The sequence below is a fragment of the Natator depressus genome, chromosome 11 (genome assembly GCF_965152275.1).
Source record: "Natator depressus isolate rNatDep1 chromosome 11, rNatDep2.hap1, whole genome shotgun sequence".
Lineage (NCBI taxonomy): Eukaryota > Metazoa > Chordata > Testudines > Cheloniidae > Natator > Natator depressus.
Genome location: NC_134244.1, coordinates 81,229,879 through 81,248,166, shown reverse-complemented (window position 1 = coordinate 81,248,166; position 18,288 = coordinate 81,229,879). Strand labels below are relative to the sequence as shown.

Genomic DNA, 18,288 nt, shown 5'->3' with positions numbered 1-18,288 from the left:
CCTCAATAATAATTGAATGTTGATATAAAATCTCCTTTGGCTTTGCTCTTTCCCATATAATTATGACTTACTGACAGAAAATTCTCTCAGATTGGGGTTTTCCCCCCTCATGTTTTAAGTGCAGCAACTTCTCCTTTTCTGGAGGGAAGCTGTTGCCCTGAGTCATTCTCCATGTTGGGGGGCTCCAGGGAAAGGGGGTCAAACCCCCAGTGACCAACTTTCCCCTCATGTCTCAGAATCAAATTGTTTCCCCCTCTACACTCATTAGAATTGACCTGTCGGTGGTGACCATCAGAGCCAGGAGCCTTCCCCATTTGGAAACGGGGTCTCCCAGCTGCTAGTGGGACACTTGGCCAGACCTGATCTGGTTTTAGCCCCAGATGCAGCAGGATGAGGGGTCACTCCCTCCTCCCCCAAGGGGGGGTGCTCTGTGTGTGACTGGGTCCCTGCTCCCCACAGTCAGCGCCCAGAGTAGCTGAAAATCTGCACTTAACGATGCCCCCCCATGCCCCAGCCCAGTCACTGACATGGCAGAATGGATGCTGTAGGTAATGCCTGGGCAGGGAGCGGGATGGAGCAGGAAGCTCCTTTGGCGAGTTGGGGGAGACAGCAGTAGGGAAGGGGCAAGTGATTGGCGGCTGGGTTGAGTTAATTATTTAATCTTTTGGAGAAATGGGGCACAGGCTGCAGGGGATTTTATATCAGTATTTAATGAGTAGTTGGGAGTTTAACCCAGTCAGTCGAGATCCGGCCAACTGCCCCGTTAGCAGCCAGACAGCACCGCTCCTCCATGTTCTGTTCTGTTCTGTTCTATTCAGTCCTTACAGCACCGTCTAGCTGGGCAACAGCCACACAACTCGCATTTGTCCCTGGGATTCTCTCCTGTTCCCTTCTCTCCCCAATGGCAGGGATTTTAAATCTGTTTATCCATTGGTGGATGTGGTGCCTGCCATGCTCTGTGTGCAGTGCCTGGAAGTAGCTCTAAGCAGGGCCGGTTTAACTTTTTGTGGCCCCGGCGCCAAACATATTGGTGGTCCCCCCTGGGGAATGAAAGGGCCAGGGGCAAGAGCACAGCGGGCAAGGTGGATTTGATTTATATCACAATTTAAATCACTGGTCAGGAAGGCTCGATTTAATCATGGTTTTCTACATAAAAGTGCATTCTTGTTGATTGTTATAACCTTAATACATATTTTTCACAACTCAGAGATAGATGTAGGTTTCATTTTTAGAAGGTACACACTATACATTTTTAAACCGTGATCTATTGTGAAAACTTTTCAGATGAGTTTTACAGCAAATCAGAAAATGAATGATTGTTTGGTTATTTCATTTACTAAAGATAATTGAAGCAGATATTTATGAAGTCACTGGGAGGTGAACTATCTCCAGTTCAACAAGTTAATCATTAATATTTGGAGGATTTTCTTGCCAGGCTGTATTAGGAGGAGAACATCACCAGACAGACATTTAAATTGTTTTATTTAACTAAAACAACAACATTAAGTATTCTGGATTTTTTTCTTCAACAGCAAACATAATATTTTAACAAAAAAGTATATGTCCCTCGCTTCTCACATTTATCTCCGGACTTCTTCTCCTTGTCCAGATCTATTCTGCCCCCAACAATCTTCTATTCATTGAACTTTTTGAAACTTTTCACTTTTAAAGAGAGGTAAGGGATTGACTCTGTGTACACAAATTTGCAGAGGGACAATAGAGTTGAGGTCTGTTATTTCTCACCTCTATATATTATTTATTTATTTTAAAACATTTTTGCTGTTATCAAGCATGTTATCTCTGGAGACACAAATCCACAGTTTGAGAACTGAAAAACTAAGCATCTCTGATGGTATCTTCTAGACTGAGCACTGAGCCCCACTGGGTAGACAGAAAGATTTAACCTAAATAATCTATACAGAAGACTGTGGAACCCCATAAGATTGGGTCCCTACTCCATGAACTACTGGAACTCATTTACAAAACTTTTCTTAAACATGACATGAATATATTGTCTCATACTATAGAATTAGAATTTATAATCCCTGTTCCATGATGAGATATAATACATCTTAATTAAAACTATCTTTAGATAGGTTTTTTTCCTCAAAAATCTGATTTAAATAAAAAAAAAGGAAAGTGAATGTCTGTGAGGCTCTCATGACCCCCATAGTGTGTGTGGCTGGTAAGCCATTTGCACCGTCTGCTGAATCAGCCATGTCACTAGAAGTGTACAGTGAAGCCCTTTTAACACCACAAAGCCAACCTGCTTCCAGCCTCCCTTGCCTGACCTCAGCACGACACTCACCCAGCTCAGGCTCCCCCGCTCCCTCCCCAGAGACAGCACTGAGGGGGGGAGCTGCTGGGTACAGAGCAGGGCAAGGAGGGGTCAGGTGTGTGGCTGTACAGGAAGGTGCCCAGGCGAAGGACGTGGAGTTGGGGAGGAGACATGTGGTCGGGTGAACATGTGGTGAGAACATGTGGTGCCCCTGGGAGACAAACTGCTTGGGGGCACCTTCCCATGAGTTGGTGCCGTTTACCCTCGCTCACACAGCCCTGGGCCTGGGCTCTCACTCCACTGCCCCTGGCTCAGCTACCAAATTCCTTTCCCCAGCTCTCCCCACTACCCATCCCTCCATCACGTGGGGACCAGCTCCACCACACAACTGAGTCTGCAGCACAGGGTGGCCCCTACAGCAGGGCCCCGGCACTCACTGCTGCCCCCTGTGGCCGTTTCACTCCCTGCCATGGGCAGAGACTCCCCCAAAGGCTGGAAATGCAGAGATGTTCCCATCTCAGAGTCAGATAACACAGTTAATGGCCCTGAGGGGACCTAGGAATCCTCCAGACTGACTCCCCCTGCTACTTCCTCCCCACTGCATAGATACAGCCCCGCCGGCAGATAACGCTGAGTGGGAGCCTATCGGGGCAGATAAAGGTCTCTCTCATGCTGGTCACTGTGTGTAACAGTGATGTAAATTCTTTTATCAGGCTCTGGTCAGCATCCCAGTCATCGCCTCTCAGGGGCATCAACTTAGCAACGTCCACAGCCAGATCTCTATGGCAGTGACTGGCTACAAGAGCTTCCTGAACCAACGATCCTTCCCCGATGGCAATGCTATCCAGGTCTCAGAATGGCTCCCAGAGGCTGCTCACGGGGTGCCGTAGGGCTCCTGGGGTAATGTTCAACAATAGTGATACATTCAAACTCAGGAGCAAATAGGCAAAATTTGGCCCCATCCCAACTTTTAAACAGGGGTTGGGTCATCCGGTGAACTAGACACCAGAGCAGGGGAGGGCACACACGTAAACAGGCCAGTAACAGTTGCCTGAAAAGCAGTGTGGAATAGCGATTGGAGGACTGTCAAAGTGATGAGCAGCAGGATTGTGTGCACACAGACAACAGATGGATAGAACTATTTGAAGCATAGGTAGCCCACTTTGCAAGAGGACTCCAGAGTTCACAATAACCACAGAACTAGTGTGCTGTGAAGGGTTGCAGTGTGTGTGCGCATACATTTTAAAATCAGATTAATTCAAATTAATCCAGTTTAACCCCGCTGTGTAGACATATAGGGTGGTCAATGACCATCCCTAAAATACTGGACATTCCAGAACTTCAGGAACAGGATGAACCTGCCCTCACTGGTGTGACCCTGGCCCCGCCGCCATGACTTTGCAGGCACTGTGCATATGAAGTCAAGCTGTACAGAGGAAGCCATTTTGCAGAGTGTGCCACCCTGCTCCCACCAGTGTGTCCGAGGTCATGCTGGCAGAAGCAGCGTGGCAAGCTCTGCAAAATGGTGTCCTCCACAATGATACCAGACAAAACCATGTATGGTACTAGACAGGGACAAACCTTTCCAAAACCAGCACTGTCCAACTTAAACTGGACAAATGGCCTGCGTAGAGACAAGCCTTAAATAAGTTTTTTAATCCATTTAGTTAAACCTGTGCAAAAGGCTGTGTGGACACTCTTATTTCGGTTTGAACAAGGCTTATTTCAGCTCATCTCAAGTCAATTAGGAATCAGGTCATTGTAAACCTCCATAAGATGCATTTAAAAGGAAATAAGAGGAGCATCCACACAGGGGTTTGCTCTGGTTTAACTAAATTGGTTTAAACAACAATTTCAGGCCATGTCTACACTGGCAAGTTAAAACGCTCTAACTTGCTGGCTCAGGGGTGTGAAAAATCAACCCCCCGAGTACAGCAAGTTTAAGTGCTTTAAGGCACTAGTGTGGACAGGCTCCGAGCGACTCCCCTCGTGGAGGTGGACTACCAGGAGCACAGGGAGCGCTCTCTCCCAGCGCGCGTGCACGACCACACTTGCACAACAAAGCGCTTATCGTGGTCCAGAGTGGTTTATTTTGGTGTAGCTTAAGCCAGTGAGGCCATGTCTACATGTGCAGATGTAAAGTGCAGGGAGTTAAACCACCCATCAGAGAGCGCTCCAGGGAAAGCGCTGCTGTGTGTTCACACTGTCCGCTGCCAGCGCAATTGCGTGGCCACACTTGCGGCACTTGCTGTGGCATTCGGAGAGGTGGACTCTGGGCAGCTATCCCACAGAGCACCTCTTCTCCTTCTGCCACTAAGGGCTTGTGGGAAGGCAGAAGGGGGGATCACGGGGCATCCTGGGTCCTGTCCCAATGCCCCGTCATTCATCTCTTCACATCCCAGCAGCCCCATTGCTTCCATCTCCGTTTGGCAGCATCTTTCAGTGGTTTCTGTATTGTGTGCTCTGTCTGCCTCTTCGGTCTGTTGGAATGGAGCCTGACCTGGTGAAGAATGTGCTGATGGGTCTCACTAACACCTCACAAATGGCAGTCCAGTTACTCCTTAAACTACAAAGTGACGATGAGGAGTCCGACGATGATATCGCCACGCATACTAGCTACGAGACGAGACTGGCACAATGGCATGGGAATGTTACCCTTAATGGGACAATGAACACAGCAGCGTTGCCAAGGAACCTATGGAACCGGATTGCTCAGTATCTGCATGAGATCTTTAATGAGATCTGTGAGGCTGATTACCAAGATGTGAGAGAGTGCATCAATGCCCTGTTCTACTTCTAGGCACCGCAGAGACCCAAGCCTGCTTTCTGCAACTCTCCTTGCCCCCCAACCCTCCTCTCTCCAACAACTCGCTTCCCAAAATCAAAGGCGCTTACCAGGGTGCCTCCTCTGATCTTTGCGATTCCCCAAGTTCCAGCTGCTGCGACTGGCTAGCTTCCTCTGGGCTTGAAAACAGCTCCTGGCTGCATACATCTATGGATGCTGATCCTCTGTCTCTGAGCTCCACTCCTCCTCAGCACCCTCGCTCCCGATTTCCTCCTCCTGGCTCATTGCACTCTGGGCTGGCATGGCCTGTGAAGTGTCCATGGTGCTCCTTGAAGTGGAGGTGGGGTCGCCCCCAAGTATTGCATCCAGCTCTTTGTAGAACCGGCAGGTCATGGGGGCAGCACTGGAGCGGTGGTTTGCCTCCCGCGCCTTGTGGTACGCATTCCGCATCTCCTTCACTTTCACACTGCACTGCACTGAGTCCTGGTCATGGCCCCTTTCGGTCATGGCCCTTGATGTATCGTAATCCTACGGCTGGAGTGCAGCTGGGACTGCACAGCCTCCTCTCCCCAAATGCTGAGAGGTCTAGCACCTCGGCATTGCTCCATGCTGTGATACCAGTCAGCTCTGTGTTCTTGGGGAGTATCCTGCCTGTCTGACCCACGAAGGACACCCACCCCTCCACTCCAGCCTCTGCTTGAACCAACACCGATCAGAGAAAAGACTTGCAGAGAGCAGTGAAGGGTGGTGAGAGACACCTAGACCCCTCCTGACAATGGTGACAAGATTAAGGCAACTCTCATAGCCTCATCTGCATCAGAGATGGGACAGGGAGGCATCTCCATTAGCACATAGAATGGAGAACAGAAATTCCAAGGCAGGAACCGCACTGAACTCTGGGAGCAGAAAAGCAGGGAAGCATGGCATCATGGGGGATCTCTGCTCCAAATGTTAATGAACCTACGCCTGCACACACCCAGCTCAGCAGTTATCAGACCAATTCTAGTAATAAATCCTTGACTGATGTCCAGAATACTGAAGGAGACTAATTGCATTGTGAGTTCCCTGGAAGGAACACCACCCATAGCCAAGAGTGATCAGCTCCTATTGTTTCCCCCAGGGGTCTCAAACACGTGGCCCGCGGAGCTATTTGCTGCGGCCGCCAAGCTCCTCTCCCCCGCCGCCCTCCCAGTGCACCATGTCCCCACTCCTCTACCTACCTCCACGCGCTTCCTGCCGCCAAACAGCTGTTTGGCGGCGCTTAGCCCTTTCCAGGAGGGAGGGGGGAGGAGCGGGGAGTCACGTGCTCTGGGAAGGAGGTGGAGAAGAGGCGGGGCAGGGCAGGGATTTGGGGAAGGGTTTGTAATAGGGGCAGGGAGGGGGCGGAGTTGGGGTGGTGACTTTGGGGAAGGGGTTGGAATGGGGGCATGGAAGGGGTGGGAAGAGACGGGGCAGGGGCAGGGCCTCATGGAAGGGGTGGAGTCGGGGCAGGGGCAGCGGGGGCAAGGTGTCAGTGATGCGGCCCTCGGGCCAATGTACTAGTCTTCATGTGGCCCTCCTGGTAATTTGAGTTTGAGACCCCTGGTCTAGCCTAAAGAAAACCCTTGGTCATCAGTTTACCGATAAACAAATCTAGTGTTCTCCCTTGAACCATTGTTGTTTCTCTACAAAAACTCCTACCTATGTTCAAGTAAGTGTTCTGATGCATGGATCCAAACTCTGTTTGTTTAGGCTCTCCTTGTGTAGTTATCACTATTATTCAATAAATAACTTTTATGGTTAAGTTGGTTGCTTCCCTCTCTCTCTCTCTCTCTCTCTCTCTCTCTGAACTTTACTCTTTTGTGTTTTTAGCTTCCTCATTTACTCTGCAGCAACGCTTCTCTTATCTAAGCTAAAGATCCCTGTAGTGCCCAAAAATCCTGTGGGGTTTGCTCATCAAGTGGGTTACGACCAGAACAATTGTAACGTGAAAGTGGGGATAGGGACGTGCTGAACCTGGGACATACGAGGGTGGCAACTGGGAAGTGCTGCTCGATCCAGACAATTGAGTCCAGGGGCATAGGAGGGTGGCCGCCTGGAAGTGCTGTTTGACCCCGCCTGCTCAGGCTTACTCTATTCCTGTGCGGTACCTGTGGCATATAAGGGGTCGGCTTGAAAGTGCTGATTGACCCGGTCCACTCAGACTTGCTCTGTTAATGTGTGTGTGTGTTCATCTGGTTCTGGGGCTGGAGGAACCCAGCCCTGGGGAACCTAGGTCCTGCAGGATAGCTCCATTGGGAGGGGACTTGCAGAAGGGAGAAGTAGAGCTCCATATGAAAACACAAGCAGTACATCGATAGAATTACAGAACGCTGCCCCCTTGCCCCCCGAAAAGTAACCCTAATAAATGAGCATACTCCAAAGTAACGGGCACATCTGGTAACAGCTGGGGATCGCCTGGCACGTGGAGGCATGGTCACCTGGAAAGATGCGCAGAGAGCACTCCACGCCTTGCTGAATAAATAGGAAGGAGACTTTCCAAATTCCCAGAGAATTTTAAGGGCAGGTCTGACAGTTGATCACCTGAGGCCAGGACAGTAGAGTTCAAACCGATGACCAGAGTGGCTAGAACAGGCATTGTGGGACACGTCCTGGAGGCCGATGAGAGTGCAGCAACAGAGCAGGGCGTCCACACTGGCACCGCGGCGCTTTGGCCCGGGCGCAGAAAGCTCCACGCCTCTCGCCGAGGCGGATTACCAGGAGTGCTCCAGCTGTGGTGTCGGGGCGCTCTAAGTGCCTTGCCAGTGTGGACACCTCCAGTTTAGAGTGCCCAGGGCTGATTTAATGCGCTCCAACTTGACAGCACGTGAGGTGGAAAGAGAACATGTGAAAATTATATATCAGCATGGCTGTCCAGAGCAGATACTGGCAGATCTGGGTTCTGAATATAATAACGAGGTAACAGTTTACATTTGGTGTTATTCTCACTACATGGTCACCTACACAATCATGGCCTTGTGACGGGGCTGTTAGCAGCTACAAGCTGAGCCCTTTGAAAGCCAGCACCCTGGTCACTGAGCGCACCCAGGGCACCGGGTGCAGTTAGAGGAGGAGGGACGGAGTAGTTTGGATTAGGAAGGACAGAGGGGATCACTGGCACCTGTAGGGGGCCTGATGAGGTCACTAGTTCAGTGCTGAGAAGAAAGCAGCAGTATAAAAGGCTGAACCAGGGAGCAGGAAGGGGGGGCCACATAACTGCTGCTAGGTTGTGATGCACCATAAAGGGTAATAGAGACACTTGGTGGAGGTTCCCTGGCAGACTGCCTGCTGCTTAATTCACACAGAGGTCTGCAAGCCAGCCAGGGTTGCAGGAACTGATGGGGGAGCCCATTCATAGTTAGAAATTTAAAAATGAACATTGCTAGCAATCTCTTAATGACACCTCATGCTGTAAATTGTTAGTGACAACACACTTGTATGTCTTGTCAGATATGTTAATATAAATGGGGGGTTAGTCCATCATTGTGACACAGCGAAGCTCACCAAGACATGTCTGGGCAGGTGACATACAGGCACATGGATTGAGGGTACAAAATGAGGGATGTTGGCATCATGGCTTGGCCTTTCTCTTCCCCCACGTATGCTGGAAGGGGCGGGGCCTCAGGCAGAAGTGGCGGGGCTGGGGGCTAGCCTCCCCCAGCCAGCCTTTCAGCACCGTCCAGCGCGCAGCACCTGGGGCTCCTGCTATGAGTTAAAGGGCCCAGGGCTCCAGCCACTGCCGCTACTGCTGTGGCGGCGGCAGGGGCTGGGAGCCCCAGGCCCTTTTAAATCACTGGGCCCTGGGGCAGCTGCCCTCTTTGCCCCCCCCATCAGCTGCCCTGCCAGGCAGGCCCTGAACTCTTTGATAATGATTTCTTTTCGTATTTAAGTCAATAATGTTTTTCATTCTTGAAGTTCAGGATTTTGCCCACTAATAGTTTTATAAAAGTTGAATTCAACACTACAAGAAATTCACCATGAACGATTTTATGCACTTGTTCTACATGGTGGCCTACGCCCTTCACCCAGGGGTCCCCAAACTTTTCCCCCGAGGTCTGCCTGTGCAGCTGCAATAGGCACAGTGGCCCAGTATTCACAATTCTGGAGGAAAAATAATCCTAACTGTTACATCGGTATAAACTATAACACTGTGACTAAACAACGTGCAGGTTTCCTTTTGCTTTATAACACACTGAGGCAATGGGTTCTCATCTGACCCCATAAAGAAGACTCCAAACTTCAACTATGTCTCATCTTACATTTTTACACTTACTTTATGTTATTGGCTGGCTCATTTCGTTTTGCTGTAGCTGGTCCATGATTTTGATGATCTTCTCCACCCATGCACCCTTCTCAAAACCTTTTCCAAAAAAAAAAAGTGACCCCCCCGATTAGACTGAAATACTGCTGGCTGTTTTTTACAGTTGTAAATGGCAGACTTGTGTGTACGTTGCTAGGTCACTTTGCAGTAATATGCACCGCTGTACTCATGAGAATTAAACCGGCCATATTGCAGCTTCTTTAAAAAAAAATAAGAAAGAAAGAAAGAAAGAAAGAAAGAAAGAAAGAGTTTATTCTATGTTCTGTCCAACATATACAGCTCAAAACACGACATTTATGTAGCGTTTACTTAGCTTATATGAGTCACACGGTATTAAACATTTATTAAGAGCTTGACTGGAGCATGCAGTTACACCAGTGGACCACCAAGGAGTGGGGGGCCGTGGCCCATATTTTGGGAACCCCTGCCTTCACCCTTCTCAACTTGAGAACATACTCTTCTCAGACATGCAACCCAATCTCCAGCTATCCACTGGCATAGCCTTAGTGCCTGCACTATAGTTAGACACCTATAGCTGGCCTGTACCACCTGACTGGACCTGGGGGCTGTTTAAGCGTCCTGTAGATTTCCAAGCTCCCTGCAGCCTGAGCTCTGGGACTCTCCCACCTCACAGCCCCCCAGGTCTCAGTTGGCGTCCAGAAGTCTACACTGCAATTAAACAGCCCTGGAGCTAGAGCCAACCACAGGGCATGGGCCAGCAACAGATGTCTAACTGCTGTGTAGACACACCCTTAGAGATCTAAGGAAAAATGGCTCCTGATAGCATGTCTGGGGTTTTTTATGGTTCTTCTTAAGCCAGTGAGAGGTCAGTCATTCTTTCTGGTTCTCTATCAGTTCAACTGGTTGATTGCTAGTGCCCTAGAAAAGTTTTTGAATTGCAAGGGGGAAAAAAAAATTTATGACACTAATGGGGCAGTAAATATGTGCCAATAAAATGTTGTGACACTTCTGTAGCGCTACCGTTGTGTGTTAATCAGACGTTGTTTAAACTTAGAGCAAACAATTGCAGTTAATAGGTAACCACCAATTCCAGACCTTTGCAATATAGGCTTAAGGGTGTAAATAAAATGAGTTTATCACTGCCTTTCAGAAATAGGGCCTAACTGTACTCCATTGTAAGAAAAAGTAAAGCTATGTTTAAAACTCTGTTTTTATTTAAAAATATTATATTGTAGCATAAAACCTATGAAAAGAGTTCCCTACAAACACAAACCAACAGCAACTGTTTGAAATGGTCCCATCCGTTCAATATTTGGAAATGCTGAAGAGTAATAAGCTAAGGCGGGCATTTACAGAGCAAAGTCTCCAAACCAGGCTGTCGGCTCACTCAGGAGGAGGGGGAATATCCTGGCACTGAAGAGGCCCAACCATTTATGATTAAGCAGGTCTCACCAGGGTAAAGATTTGCCACGTTATTTTGTAATTTTCATTGTTACCGGAGGGCAATAAGCAACTCTCTCCAGCCTTGGCACAGATGTGTTTTGTCTTGTTGGCTCAAAAAGAAGAACATTGGTCCATTTCAGTGACACGGGCAGTTGCTCTATTTGCCGGGTCAGTGACTAAACCAGGAAAGGAACTGCGTGAAATTAATTTTCTTTATGCACTAAATGGATCCACATATTCATTTCTGTAGGTGTATTTTTATTGTCTCATGGGCTGTTTCTATGTGTAATTTGCATTTGGGAGCAGGGTTGGATCTCTATCCATGTTATCTTTTGTACTGCTGTTGCAAAGTGTGCATATTTCATGAGCAGCATGGTAAATTACGAAGATACGGCACTAATGAATTTGATCTGGCAAACACCTGGGAGATTCCCGGTTCTCTGCAGTCCCACAGAAGAGTGCCTGAAGCAACTTTCCCCTCCCAGGAGTTCTTTGGGCACAGTCCTGTTTCATTAAGAAATCCCCCAGAATGGGAGCCATGAAACAGGAATATCAGGATCCTGGTAGTTCAGGGCCCAGGGCAGCCAGCTGGGTCCAGGCTCCCAGGTGGGTGTCCCCAGAGCTGTGCAGAGACTAGAGTGACTCTCCCCTCCCTGCTCCGCTCTGTGGGCTGCCTTTGCCTGAGAATCACACTGGCCTTTGTTGATGTTTTATCACATGGAAAACTCCTGGGTCCTTGGCTCCGACTCCCGGCCTCTTGTCAGTCTCCCTCAGCCAGTCGTGCTGCCCATGTTTGCCCTTCCATACGGTCTCTGCATGGCAAATTATTCTAACCCCCACCTACCCAGCTTTGCCATCTTACACACACAGGATGTTCTGGCCCTGCAGCTGCTCTGTGTCCATGGGAAATGTCACAATTCTGCCCTGGAGTCACACAGCAGCTGGGACAGATGCTGGAGACACTGCTGGAGAGACAGAGATGGGCTGCTCCCCATCTGGAAATGTCCATCTACCCATCAACTCCAGCTGTGTGTGTCCTCTGAGGCTGCCACCCGGCCAGGGCTCCTGGATTCTATTTCTGAGGCTGTTTCTCTCCTGCCCCAATTCAACCCCTTGTGGAGGGGAAGGGAAGACCCAAAGATCAAGCCAGAGGCCATCAGAGCTGCAAGAGCAAAGACACGGATGTACCTGCATTCCCGCTTCTAAAGCTGGATGGGCCAAGACATCAGTGAAAGGGCTGAACATGAGGGAATGAGTGATTCCTGCAGAGGGAGACAAATTGCCCAGTCTGGGACACTTGGCCTCTCCCCCTCCCAGAGCTCAAGAACCAATGAAATTCCCAGGCTGCTCAGGAAAATGAGATTTGCCAGAAGTTTTATTTGCATCTTAATTTGGGGGAGGGAACAAATAACTGAACAATACTGAGAAAATCATTCAATGAGCAATAAAGACTCCACAGACACCTGACTTCCCAGAAATTTCAGACCTCTCCCTGCCACCCCATGCAGAAATGGGGAGAAAATGCCTCCCAGGGCGGCAATTTCAGGAATAATCCCAGTATGCAATAATGTGAATGGAGCCCCGGGCTGAAAACAGGGACAAGGAACTTCAGCTAAATCCTTCAGCCTGCCCCTGACAGAGATAGCTGGGAAGGGATGGGAAAGGGTTAGAGAATACTGCAATACAGTAATAATAATAATGTCACTCGCCTGGTGCCTCCATCTTATTGAGACACACAGCACACACGTCACTAGTGGTGCCACTTGATTCTCTAGGGAATTGGGCAACTGTTCATTATCCCCATGATTCTTCCCATCTCTACAGATGCAGAGAGGAGGAGGGGAAGTGGCCGGCACTAGTCTGTATGGCGTTTCATGTGGCATGTTAGAGAGGTCCTGGTCTTGTATCTTTCCCCACAGATGGAACATTGATAGGGGCACTCTCCCGTGTGCCTTCTCCGATGGACTTTGAAGCCAGATTTACTTTTGAAGCTCTCCCCACAGTCGGGGCAGATATAGGGTCTCTCTCCTGTGTGGATTCTCCGATGGTCAGTAAGGTGATGGCTGTGACTGAAGCTTTTCCCACAGTCGAGGCAGTTATAGGGTTTCTCTCCCATGTGGACTCTCTGGTGTACAATAAGGTCAGAGGTGGAAGTGAACCTTTTTCCACACTCGGGGCATCCGTAGTGTCTCTCGCCCGTGTGAGTCCTCCGATGTCTAGTCACATGCCCTCTCTGAGTGAAGGTTTGTCCACAGTCAGGGCATTTATGCCATTTCTCTCCCGTATGGATCGTCTGATGCATAATAAGGCCTGACCTCTGACTGAAACATTTCCTGCAGTCAGGGCACTTATGGGGTATCTCTCCTGTGTGGGTTCGCTGATGTCTAATAAGGATTGATTGGTCATTGAATTGTTTTCCACACTCAGGGCAGTAATAGGGGGGGTCTCTCCTGTGTGAGATCTCTGATGTCTAATAAGGTGTTCTTTACAACTGAAGCGTTTCCTGCACTCAGCACATTCAAACCGCTTCTCCTTAGTGCAGGTTCTCGGCTGGATCGTGGCCTCATTGGGATCCTCTGAACCTCCCCCTCGGTGAGTGGATTCACCCAGCATCTTCCCTGGGGGGTTTCCCTGCTGCTTCTCTGGCCTGCACTGAGTTTCTGGGGCTTGTCCCTGCCCAGGACTCTGGGGATCATCCACTTCACACCTTCCCAGCAACGTCCCCTTTGGTTCCATTCTCTCAGGACCTGCTGGACAAGGATTCTCTTCACTCACCATCTCATCACCTGCTGGGACAGAGAGAATCCGGACAGGAGTCAGTCCCTGTGTGGGGGGAATGGAAAGGTCAGAAAATGGAACAGAGAAGTGGGGACACAAACCAAAACAATGGCTGGGAAGAATGATATCCATTTAACCAATTTCTCACCTCTGGGGATGTTTCTCAGGACCTCTCTAGCCTGGGACCCCTGGACATTGGGGACCCATGGCTCTTCCCCTCGGTCCAGCTGGGAGATCATGCTGGGCTTGGGAATTGGAAAACCTGCTCCGGGAAAAGAAATGAAGTGAGCTGAGTTTTACCGTTGTTCTCAGACAGCTGTTTCCAGGTGTGCTGGGTGAGTGGGTGCCCTTGTTTAAACCAAAGGGATAGGAAGTGTTCCTGGAGAGCCTTTGGGGAGGGCAGAAGGGGATTCTGGGATCTCCACTCACTGGGGGATTTTATGACTCTGGTACAGCATCACTGTGCAAACTCTTTACACCTTCCTAACCCTACTGAGCCTGGGACTATGGGACTGATTCCCCTGAAATCTAAGGGATCAGGGAAGAACCCTGGGGAGAAGCCGACCTGGGCACGTCAAAGATGCCCAGTTTCTAACACCAAGAGAACAGGAATCCTTACCCAGCGAGATCACGTTCTCATAGTTCTCCTGCATGACGTCCCTGTAGAGAGCTCTGTGACCCGGGTTCAGCAGGGCCCATTCCCCCTGGGTGAAATACACAGCTACCTCCTCAAAGGTCACCGGCATCTGTATCAGCAACAAGAGTCCCCCACTTACAACCTGCTGTCCCAGCCACAGCTCTCCCCCCCCAGCTCAGTCGCAGAAAGAGCTGGGAACATCCCCCTCGGCCACAGAGAGAAGGAACAGTCCTGGGGGCTGGGAGGAGGGGGGAAATTTCGGAAAGATTAAATGAAAAGCACGCTGTTACTACGCTGAAACTGAGATGCCCAGAGCTGCCAACTCTGGTGATTTTATCCTGGATCTCACAATGCTTATCTGGGATTTGAAAAATTTCTCATGATCGCACCATTCCTGGCTATGAAATCACACATTTTCCCCTATTTGAAATGGCCACCTTCTCCCATTGTGAGGGAGGGCCTGATGCCAAAATGCCCTTACTCAAGATGGCCACTATTTCCCTACCCTTTGGCATGTGGAAGAGAGGCTGTCCTGAGTGAAGGTGGCCACCAGCTCCCATTGTTTTCACAGACCCATAGAATTGTAGGACTAGAGGAGACCTTGCAAGGTCATCAAGTCCAGTCCCCTGCACTCATAGATTCATAGATATTAAGGTCAGAAGGTACCATTATGATCATCTAGTCTGACCTCCTGCACAATGCAGGCCACAGAATCTCACCCACCCACTCCTGCAATAAACTTCTCACCTAAGTCTGAGCTATTGAAGTCCTCAAATCATGGTTTAAAGACTTCAAGGTGCAGAGAATCCTCCAGCAAGTGACCCGTGCCCCATGCTACAGAGGAAGGCGAAAAACCCCCAGGGCCTCTTCCAATCTGCCCTGGAGGAAAATTCCTTCCCAACCCCAAATATGCAGGAGGTCAGACTAGACTATCATAATGGTCCCTTCTGACCTTAAAGTCTATGAGTCTATGAGAACATGTGCTGGGTCATCATCTGAGACTGCTATAACATGAAACATATGGCAGAGTGCCGGTAAAATGGAGCAGGGGACATACAATTCTCCCCCAAGGAGTTCAGTCACAAATTTAATTAATGCATTATTTTTTTAATGAGCATCATCAGCAGGAAGCATGTCCTCTGGAATGGCTATCGAAGCATGAAGGGGCATACATCTGTTTAGCATATCTGGCACGTAAATGTCTTGTAATGTGGTCTACAACAGTGCCTTGTGAATGCCTGTTCTCACTTTCAGGTGACACTGTAAATAAGAAGCAGGTAGCATTATCTCCTGTAAATGTAAACAAAATTGTTTGTTTTAGTGATTGGCTGAACAAGAAGTAGGACTGAATGGACTTGTAGGCTCTAAAGTTGAACATTGTTTTGTTTTTAGGTGCAGTTATGTAACAAAAAAAATCTACATTTGTCAGTTGCACTTTCATGATAAAGTAATTGCACTACAGTAGTTATAGGGGACGAATTGCAAAATACTATTTCTTTTGTTTATCATTTTACAGTGCAAATATTTGTAATAAAAATAATCTAAAGTGAGCACTGTACACTTTGTATTCTGTGTTGTAATTGAAATCAATATATTTGAAAATGTAAAAAAAATCCACATTTTTTTAATCCCAATTAATTTTTTTGAGTTAATCACGTGAGTTAACAGCCATTAATTGACAGCCCTACTAAAAAAAACCCTGCTCTCGTTTGGAAAGGGCTGCTGGGTATCACTGCAAATCCTGGCTGAGGTGCACTGGGCCTTGGAGAGTGGACAGGTCTCTGCCCGGGACCCTGGCTCACTGGGCAGAGCACACAGCATGAAGAAGCAGAGTTGGATCACTCTAGGGCAGCGTTTCTCAAACTGGGGTCTGTGGACCCTGGGGATCTGCAAGGGTACTCCAGGGGGTCTACGGGCCCCACGGATCAACTCCTCCCCGTCCCTCAACTCCTTCACCTCCCTCCCAGCGTCTCCTGAATGCCGGGGAACACTGCCCAGGGCTGAAGCATGTAACTTAGCTTTGCAGGGCCCCCTTTGGTATGGGGGCTCTGGGCAATTGCCCTGCTTGCCATCTCCTAATGCCAGCCCTGCACTTTGGACCCCCCTAAAACCATCCTGTGACCCCCCAGGGCGGGTGCAATCACCAGGCTGAGAGACAGTGATCTGGATGAATTGGTACCACCTGGAAGACCTCTGTGTACACCCAGGGGTATGTGTGCCCCTGGTGGAGAACCACTGCTCCAAGGGACTGTTTAAAAGCTAGGGGGTATAGCACCGATCCTGTGGATCTGTGACAGCAGCTAGGAGGCAGATTGAGGAGGGTGCAGGGGGATAAGAGGGGTGGAGGCAGGAGGGAGGCCTAAGATTGGACAGGAGGATGTTGGGAGGGCAGGAGACAGAGGAAGGAGCTCATAGGGGGATGTCTTTGTGTAGGAAAGATATCAGGAGGGCCAAATCGCACCTGGAGCTGCAGCTAGCAAGAGATGTCAAGAGTAACAAGAAGGGTTTCTTCAGGTATGTTGGCAACAAGAAGAAAGCCAAGGAAAGTGTGGGCCCCTTACTGAATGAGGGAGGCAACCTAGTGACAGAGGATGTGGAAAAAGCTAATGTACTCAATGCTTTTTTTGCCTCTGTTTTCACTAACAAGGTCAGCTCCCAGACTGCTGCGCTGGGCATCACAGAATGGGGAAGAGATGGCCAGCCCTCTGTGGAGATAGAGGTGGTTAGGGACTATTTAGAAAAGCTGGACGTGCACAAGTCCATGGGGCCGGACGAGTTACATCCGAGAGTGCTGAAGGAATTGGCGGCTGTGATTGCAGAGCCCTTGGCCATTATCTTTGAAAACTCGTGGCGAACGGGGGAAGTCCCGGATGACTGGAAAAAGGCTAATGTAGTGCCAATCTTTAAAAAAGGGAAGAAGGAGGATCCTGGGAACTACAGGCCAGTCAGCCTCACCTCAGTCCCTGGAAAAATCATGGAGCAGGTCCTCAAAGAATCAATTCTGAAGCACTTACATGAGAGGAAAGTGATCAGGAACAGTCAGCATGGATTCACCAAGGGAAGGTCATGCCTGACTAATCTAATCGCCTTTTATGATGAGATTACTGGTTCTGTGGATGAAGGGAAAGCAGTGGATGTATTGTTTCTTGACTTTAGCAAAGCTTTTGACACGGTCTCCCACAGTATTCTTGTCAGCAAGTTAAGGAAGTATGGGCTGGATGAATGCACTATAAGGTGGGTAGAAAGCTGGCTAGATTGTCGGGCTCAACGGGTAGTGATCAATGGCTCCATGTCTAGTTGGCAGCCAGTGTCAAGTGGAGTGCCCCAGGGGTCGGTCCTGGGGCCGGTTTTGTTCAATATCTTCATAAATGATCTGGAGGATGGTGTGGATTGCACTCTCAGCAAATTTGCGGATGATACTAAACTGGGAGGAGTGGTAGATACGCTGGAGGGGAGGGATAGGATACAGAAGGACCTAGACAAATTGGAGGATTGGGCCAAAAGAAATCTGATGAGGTTCAATAAGGATAAGTGCAGGGTCCTGCACTTAGGATGGAAGAATCCAATGCACCGCTACAGACTAGGGACCGAATGGCTAGGCAGCAGTTCTGCAGAAAAGGACCTAGGGGTGACAGTGGACGAGAAGCTGAATATGAGTCAACAGTGTGCCCTTGTTGCCAAGAAGGCCAATGGCATTTTGGGATGTATAAGTAGGGGCATAGCGAGCAGATCGAGGGACGTGATCGTTCCCCTCTATTCGACACTGGTGAGGCCTCATCTGGAGTACTGTGTCCAGTTTTGGGCCCCACACTACAAGAAGGATGTGGATAAATTGGAGAGAGTCCAGCGAAGGGCAACAAAAATGATTAGGGGTCTAGAGCACATGACTTATGAGGAGAGGCTGAGGGAGCTGGGATTGTTTAGTCTGCAGAAGAGAAGAATGAGGGGGGATTTGATAGCTGCTTTCAACTACCTGAAAGGGGGTTCCAAAGAGGATGGCTCTAGACTGTTCTCAATGGTAGCAGATGACAGAACGAGGAGTAATGGTCTCAAGTTGCAATGGGGGA

General features: G+C 49.2%; 1 protein-coding gene across 1 annotated transcript; it reads right to left on the bottom strand.

Annotated features, from left to right (window-relative positions):
- Nucleotides 1–12,455: 12,455 nt before the first annotated feature.
- On the bottom strand, nt 12,456–14,330 carry LOC141996280 (uncharacterized). The gene is given in 4 exon segments (XM_074968271.1): nt 12,456–13,246; nt 13,249–13,592; nt 13,733–13,846; nt 14,204–14,330. Coding segments are annotated over 4 exon segments (1,170 nt in total). The 3' UTR covers nt 12,456–12,661.
- Nucleotides 14,331–18,288: the final 3,958 nt, after the last annotated feature.